Source organism: Peromyscus eremicus, chromosome 3 (assembly GCF_949786415.1).
Source record: "Peromyscus eremicus chromosome 3, PerEre_H2_v1, whole genome shotgun sequence".
Classification (NCBI taxonomy): domain Eukaryota; kingdom Metazoa; phylum Chordata; class Mammalia; order Rodentia; family Cricetidae; genus Peromyscus; species Peromyscus eremicus.
Window position 1 is genome coordinate 132,325,224 of NC_081418.1, and position 8,276 is coordinate 132,333,499.

General features: G+C 48.5%; 1 protein-coding gene across 7 annotated transcripts in view; it reads left to right on the top strand.

Moving 5' to 3' along the window:
• The window catches only part of Bcl2l13 (BCL2 like 13), a 58,889-nt gene extending 50,976 nt beyond the window's left edge, over positions 1 to 7,913 (top strand). For 4 of the 7 annotated variants that reach the window (XM_059258507.1, XM_059258510.1, XM_059258508.1 and 1 more), the window contains one exon: positions 1,616 to 7,913. In XM_059258507.1, the coding sequence (XP_059114490.1) occupies positions 1,616 to 2,329 (714 nt within the window). In that variant the 3' untranslated portion in view covers positions 2,330 to 7,913. The remainder of the gene's footprint in view (positions 1 to 1,615) is intronic. The other 3 variants (XM_059258516.1, XM_059258511.1, XM_059258513.1) reach the window with 2 other exon arrangements.
• The last annotated feature ends 363 nt before the right edge of the window (positions 7,914 to 8,276 follow it).

The following is an 8,276-nucleotide window of genomic DNA, read 5'->3' on the forward strand; positions in this document are numbered from 1 at the left end:
CCATCTCTCCAGCCCTCTTACCATGTCTTAATCCCTGGGTTTGCCCAGCCTTTGTGGACACAGACCTGAAAGTTTTCTTACCTCAGTCCCTAAAATAGCACCTACTAGGCAGGTTGTGCTGAACATGGATGGAGACCCACACTGCTGGTCTTTATTGATCCTTGAAGGAGAGAGGCACGAGCTCCTGTATCTCTAGTGTCTCTTCATCATGGCACAGCATCCAAATAAGTTGGCTTGCTTTGCTTATGACTGGGTCTTGCTGTGTTTTCAGGCTGGCCTGAGCTTCTGGACTTAGTGATCCTTTAGCTCGGTTTCTTGGAGAGCTGGTATTACACACATACGCCACTGCACCCCACTAAAGACAGTGTAAGTGTTATGTCATCAATTTCAAAATTTATATTTATTTATTTATTTATTTATTTATTGTGTGTATGTGCATGGAGGTAAGGAATAACTTGCAAGAGTTAGTTCTCTCCTTCTACCATGTGGGCTCTGGGAACTGGACTCAGGTCATGGGGCTTTGTAGCAAGCACCTTTACTTTGCTCAGCCATGTAGCTGGCCCAGAGTAAGGTTTAAAGCAGAGCTCTGGTTATACTTTTCACCTTAAGAGATTCCAGTGACTAACCATTAGTTATGGGATCAAGTCCCTATTTCTAGTCTGTCAGCCATGACTGGACTCTCTACTCCTCATGGACACAGTACAGAGTGAGCAGTTTGCTGGCCCTGCCTCCTTTTTTTTTTTTTTTTTTTTAAATGCCGAATGCTGTTTATTGAAGGAGGGAGGAGGTCTTGAATACAGGCTTACAGCACAATGGGAGAACCCCGGAGGCGCTACCGATGTTTTACAATCTTGCATCTAAGCTGTTAACGCCCATTATGCAGGATATACAAACAAGGAACTTCCCTTAAGCATTCAGGAGGGTGGAACCAGGCAGGGAATTAGCATAGGGAGGATATCAAGGTCAAGGTCAGTAAGCAAGGCAACAGTTACCCAAAACGGGGGCCAGGGCCCCACAGGTCCCCCTTTTACTAATAAATGAGCTTCTGACTTAGGTTGCGTGGGATGTCATGGAGACGCCTGCCCAGGCCACACAGGCACTCTGTCTTAGGTTGGTGAGTGCCCCCAGGCATTACCCGTCTCTGAATACTCATTATCATACAGGTTCAATCGTGTGTGAGCTGCAGAGTTAATTGCTGCCAAAGATCTCAAAGTCCTGCCTCCTTTTATAGCTCTGTGCTTTGGCTGGATGGCATCTTCTCGATGGCCTGCGCTGCCAGAACTGCAGGATTTTTCTGCCCTCACCCTGCCTTCTCACCTCCAAAGACCTGTTCTCCCCTGACTCTCACTAGCACTTGGTCCATGACAGTGGTTCTGTGCTAAGTGACAGACAGACCTTGTTTCCATTTCTCTGCTGTTTTGAGTTAACTGGCTGTACATGATGCAGTGGGACTGTCAGAAATTCTTCCTTATAGCCAGGCAGTGGTGGCCCATGTCTTTAATCCCAGCACTTGGGAGGCAGAGGCAGGTGACGCTCTATGAGTTCGAGTTGTTTTTCCTAAGTTGACAGTTTTTAATATTAATGAGTCTGTTTGTGGATTCTCCCTCTTTTTTAGGGCACTGTCTTTAGTCTTGAGTCTGAGGAGGAAGAATACCCTGGAATCATTGCAGAAGACAGTAATGACATTTATATCCTGCCCAGTGACAACTCCGGACAAGTCAGTCCCCCAGAGTCCCCAACGGTGACAACCTCTTGGCAATCTGAGAGCCTACCTGTCTCACTGTCTGCTAGCCAGAGCTGGCACACAGAAAGCCTCCCGGTCTCCCTTGGGCCTGAGTCCTGGCAGCAGATCGCCATGGATCCTGAAGAAGTGAAAAGCTTGGACAGCAGCGGGGCCGGGGAGAAGAGTGAGAACAACTCTTCTAACTCCGACATTGTGCACGTGGAGAAGGAGGAGGTACCAGAGGAGGCGTTCCCAGGAGCCGCCGCCGCTCCCTTGCTCCCACAGATCACCACCAAGGAAGCCACAGAAGTGAGAGTCGAGAAAGGCAGCCCCACTCCATCTGTGTTTGTGGAGTTTGGCGAGGAGGAGCTGGAGGCAGCAGCCGTGAGACCTGCTGCCTTGGAGGGGGCGGAGCGGGCCGTCCAGCTGAGCACGGAGGGGGCCGGGAGCAGGAAAGAGAGCCACACTGGGGAGGCCACTGCTGCCAGGGCAGCCAAGGGTGCCGTGGGCGCTGAGGGCAAGGCGGTACTGCTGTTTGGAGGGGCCGCTGCGGTTGCCATCCTAGCAGTGGCCGTTGGAGTTGCATTGGCTCTAAGGAAGAAGTAAGGGCTTCTTCAGAGGAGAAGACAGAAGGACATATGGCTTTAGTTGTATCCACTGGAACTTAGACCGCCAGCAGCTGGCTGGACCTTACAGGACACTGGGGAATTGGGTTTTCTCTTCAGCATGGCAGTGGCTTGAGATACTGTCCCCATTGGCCTGCTTGTCATCCCAAGGGCCTTGGCTCAGCTAGATTTGGAAGGGTAAGAGTGAAGTTCCCATCTAGAACAGGCCTGTCCACTTGGGCACCCTTGACCTTTCAGTAATTCTCTGTAGGAGGCCGCCTTGTGCGTTATGTAATGATCGGCAACAGCCCTGGCTTCTTTCTACCCACTAGATGCCAGTGGCACCCCACTCCCAGTGAGGGCAGCCAAAAATGTCTCCTACATTGCCAAATGTCCCCCGTGGACAAAGTTACCCCTGTTGAGGGCCATTGCTTTAAAGGATAGGGTTCAATTAAGAGAATCTGGGGGGCAGGGCAAGAATCTGGAGGAGGAAGCCGCAGCTGGGGCCAGCCAGCTGTTCATCCTGTTGCAGTTTCTCGGAACAGGTGAACTTGCTATGCTCTGCAGCTGTTTTTATTCTGGTTCCCCATTCTGTAGCGTGAGGTGCTCTCCCACATTGCACCACCTCTCAGGTACTGCAGCACAGTGCGTCTCACTCTTTCATACCCAACAACCCCCCGAAGCTTCCCATGGCTCCATCTTTTAAAGATGCTGCCTTTAGGAACCTTTTAAAAGATAAATACCCAGGCCAGGTTTGGTGGCACCATCTGTAATCCCAGCATTTAGGAAGTAGAGGCAAAGAGAGTATCGCGAGTTCAAAGCTAGCCTAGTGTACATACTGAGTTTGAGAGCAGCCAGGACTGCATGGTGAAACCTTGTCCCAAGAAGAGATAAATATGTTGAAGCTGTGGGGACTTAGGGTCCTCCAGTCTGATTGGCAGTACAGGTTTCAGGCCGCAGTCATTGTTCTCAGAGGCAGGAAGGTGGTCTACACAACCCGTCAAGGTCTGTTTGACCTCTTCCTCATGTAGCTAGCCACCCCAGGTGCCCATGACTTAGCAGTGAGACCTCTGATGACATGTACTTCATCTAGAAGCCTGGGTTAGTGTGTTTCCCAGTACCTGACCTTGGTCATTGGGACATCATCAGCTTCTCTGTGGGTCCCCTACCATGTAGGAAGCAGGTCAGCCTTTGACTTACAGAACAAGTTGGATCATAACCCGTATTCAGTGTAAATCATTGAAAGAAATGATAAAACCTTATCATTTAATATTAGGTATCACTTAATGAAAAGTGGGACAGAAACTTGAATTTTAGACTGAGACTGCTGCTCAGGAGCTGTTTGTTGGTCTTCAGAGTCCAAGGAGACCCCTTGGCCTGAACGCTTGTCAACCCGATGCCAGGGTGACAGACCAGGAGGACCCCATGCACTCACTCTGTAGCTAGTGGGACTCAGCGGGACCTTCCAGCACTTGGCTGACCCCACCCCTCAAGGAGGGCTGGGGCCTGCCCCTCTCATGCCTGCGGGCCACAGTGCTACCTGCAAGGCACATGTGCTTGGTAAGAAGTCTTCTCAGATTTAACTTAGACATGTAACATTACTTCTTAGATCCTGAAATTTATAATAAAAATACTTTTAAGTACTCTGATCACTGAGAGCTGATGTATTAAATGTGCTTGATTTTTTAAAAATTATTTTTTAAAGAAATTATCCCTAAAAAAGTACTTCAAAGAGTTGTTCAAGAGGAGATCTGAGCATGTCTGTGTGTTCTGTCGATGTGTTGCACTGTGATGCCCTGTTGTGAGTTTGTGTCCCATGTAGGGAGTGATGGTTGTTTTAAGGGTTCTCTCTAGTGTAGCTGGAGGTGATGGGAGTAGTTTCCTCAGTTCTCACAGCTGATGTGGCTCTATAGTCTGTCTCACGGGTCACAGAGACTGGCGGGTCACCTTGATTGTTGTTGTTGTTTTTAAGATTTTTCTTCCAGTGTTAACCCTTTGGAACTTTGTATTCTTTAAGGGCTAATAGTCATGTTCAGATGGGAGTGGCTAAGAAGTCTGTTATAGGATATTTGTATCGGGGTTCTCCACCAAGGCAGGAACAGGAAAGATGTGATCCTGAGCTATAACTGCTTGTTGCTTTATTTTACTACCCATGAACACTAACCTAGTCTGCCCAAGTATATTCTTCTGGGTGCTGGTAAGTAGATAACCTCCCATTAGTTCTCTGCACATGGAATCTTATTCCTGGGAGGTAGGTGTGTGGTGTTGCATTGCCCACTGCTTGGCAGTGAGACGGAGTGGCCCCACAAGGGTGCTACTCTGTCTCTGCACTTCCTAGGTTTGCCATCCTTTAAACAGATACAAATAAACAGGCAGTCTCCCGATGTAGCCTAGGCTGGTCTTGAGTTTGTACTCCAGCCTCAGGACTGAGATTACGAGTATGTGTCACCACACCTGGTCTTGCTGTTACATGAAAATTAGTTCTCAAGTCCTTGTTCTTCTGGGGGCTGATAGTAGGCCGTTTGTGCCCCCGGACTAAAGATTCAGATTGCATTCAACTTGATTAGGGAACACACAGCATCAGATCGAGGCGCCACAGCCTCCTCTGTTCTTTGTGAACCAGAGGAAAGAAGGCTGTACTAGTTAGTGACTGTCACCTGTGTGTGCACTTCGTGCTGGGACTGTGCTGCATACTAGTCAAGTGCTTTACCACACTAGGCAAGTGCTCCATCCCTCCTACACCTTGACCCTTGGTAGAAGTCTTAACTGCCCCACTCAGTGAATTGATGGATGCTCACTTAGCCAAAAGCCAGTACGCTTTTCCTGACAAAACCACCAGAACTAAAGAATACCAACTTAATCTTCTGAGCTGACAAATCCGAGTCCAGAGTGCCTTAGCAGGAGGGACTTGCATGATCACTGCCTTCTAGAAGAGGGTCTAGACCAGTGGTTCTCAACCTGTGGGTCAGGACCCCTTGGGGGTGGGGCATATATCAGCTATCCTGCATATCAGGTATTTGCATTACAATTCATAGCAGTAGTAAAATTACAGTAATGAAGTTATGTGGTTGGGGATCACCACACCACAACCTGAGGAACTGTGTTACAGGGTCGCAGCATTAGGAAGGTTGAGAACATTGCCCTAGGTTAACATGCCCATTTGGCCTGGTTCATGTATACCTCACCCAGAGCACCCCGGCCCCTCCTGCCTGGGTTCCAGCCTCTTCACATATCATTTGTCCTAGGGAGAGTGGAGTTCTCGGAGCCTGGGCCTTTGCCCACAGCTGCCACTGTGCTAAGGCCCCCCTCCCCCCACCCGCCCCTCGCCCCTGGCAGAGAACACAGCGCCTGCTCCGCCTTTTGCTCTCAAGGTGAGATGTGGACATCTGACCTTTTAAGAGCTACTTTATAGGATTTCTAGCTAAAAAAAAAAAAAGTTCTTTTCTTTCTCTTATTTTAGGTCTTCATGAATTCTACATGAGCTCTCTGCTCACTAGTATGATCAGCCTTGGCCTCTGTCTCACACACACACACACACACACAATCCTTTAGCAACAGTACAGCCCTGAGAACCTCCATTTGTGAGAGGGCCGTGGTATGCCATGTTGGTATACCTTCTAAGTGAGCTTTGTGTGGTCATTGCCCCCTCCTGTTGATATTGATTGAGCACTTACTACTTGCCAGAGGCTTGAGGGCTTTCATACCTCTGGCTCCTTCAGGTCCGGGAACCGCTCCTCGCAGCTAGACTTCCCATGTTACAGTGGGAACTTGCCCAGAACGCCTGGTTCATCTAGAGGCCTAGCTTATCAGAAGCTTTCCTAGTGACCTTACCTGTGTTGGCAGTCCCCATAGAGAGCTGTGCCGTTTACGGCACAGACTGGGGTAGCCTATGCTCCACTTCCTGTTTCTTCAGATGTACTAGAGGCTAGTCTAAGCACTGAATTCAGTGAGTACAGAAAACCAAGGAGTATATACCCAGTAACTCCAGATTTCGGTGGGTCGTTCATGATCTCTGGTCCTCTTCCCTGTGGTGGCCATCAGTCCAGGGTCTGATGGACTGATGGCATAAGGAGGGATATGGGACACCTAGAGGGATTTTGGATTCTTGACACTCAGACTCAGGAATGACCAGGTAGTCTTCCATCTTGTTCATCTGAAAAGTGCTTCCCAGTGAAATCCTGCCACAGAATTGACTCTTGTGGTTGCACAGCCATGGAACCTTTAAATAGAGTTCCGTGGAGAGGTGGAAGCTGTTGTGGAAAGATGAACACATTGTCTTTTTCACACAGCCCGTCCCGCCTCTTGTTTACACAAGGCCCCAGCCCTCCGCTGCTTCAGTGTCGCTCAGGTCAGAATCGTCTCAGGGACACTTGCAAGGCCTCACTCGGCCCACGTCGGAGCCAGCCCAGGGGTTCTTCTGTTTTCTCCTCTAAGAGGGTATTTTAGACACTGCTTGTGCAGAGCTGGTTTGTATCACAGAAGAACCCAGTTACTGGACACACTCCTTCAGCAAACACTGACAGGAAAAGCTATGAATTTATCCATGTATGTGTGTGGATGCATGCCACAGTGTGCATGTGGGAGGCAGAGGACACTTGTGAAGTCAACTGGTTGTCTCCTTTTACCGTGTGTCCTGGCACTTGGTGGAAGGCAGGCACTGTTACCCGTGGAGCTATCATGCCAGCGCCACATTTTGTCATTTTGAGATGACAGGTTGGTTTGTGGAGGCCTTCACCAAGGTTAGCTACAGCTCTCCTTAGTGAGGTCTGAAAAGGTCTGTCTGGTCCCTGTGGACATGGGCCATGTTGGCCAGCACAGAGGGGAAAGGAAAACATGTTTTCCTGGACCTGTATTTTCCCTGCTCTTGTAATCTCTTTCTTCCTTCAGATTAAAAGTGCCTCTCTCTCTCCTAACTCCTTGATTCAGCTCAGTCTGTTCCTGGGTCTAGTATCTTGTACTCTCCCCTCCCCCTGAAGTACTGGAATGGCGATTAATAACATAGCAGAGTCAGGCAGATACAGCTGTTAATGTTTGCCCAGACTGCATGAAGTCTGGGTTTGATCCCAGCACCACATGAACTGGGCATGGATACATACCTGTAATTCCAGCACTCAGGTGCAGGAAGGAAGGCCATACTTGGCTAAGAGCTAAAGGCCAGCCTTTAATACATGAAATCCTATCTTTAAAAAAATAAAATTAGCACTGGGTGTGGTGGTGCACGCCTTTAATCCCAGCATTTGGGAGGCAGAGGCCAGCCTGGTCTACAGAGTGAGTTCCAGGACAGCCAAGGCTGTTATAGAGAAGAACTCTGTCTCAAAGGAAAAAAAAGGAAAGTAGCATAAGCATGTGACTCAGGCAGCACCCGTTTCCAGTCAGCTCTGTGACTGCTACTGTCTGACTTGCTAAGTTCATTATTGTGAATTGTTCTGGCTCCTTTCCCTTCCTGTTGTCTACTTTGTGCCCAATCTATTCTTTATCTCTGGGAAAGTGACAAAATTCAAGTCTACAAACTGTGCTTTCAGTCAGAAGCAATGTCTTGGGGGGACACACCCTGAAGGTGACAATAAAATGGAACTTTATGATAACCGGTGACTCATCTTTTTGTTCAGTCCTCTTGCCGTTGGGGGTTACTTCAGACAATCTGTTTTGTAGTCTAAGTATATGCATTCTTGGTTTGCCTCAGTTCTGAAAGCACGATCCTGGCATTCAAAGCCACATCTCAGTTCCCAGTGAGCAGAGCTAGTCAAGTCGCTGGAATAGAGCCAGGCTTAGGAACTGTGACCTAAAACACCTGCGTTTGTGCTGGACCTTCGGATGTACTAGATCATCTGGGAGATGTCGCTATGCAACCATCTTTTAGAGAAGAAAGCCTTTTATTTTAAAGAAACAAGTTTCTATCACTTAAATCAATTCACATATTTTTAGAACAGAATGAAAAATAGTCTCTG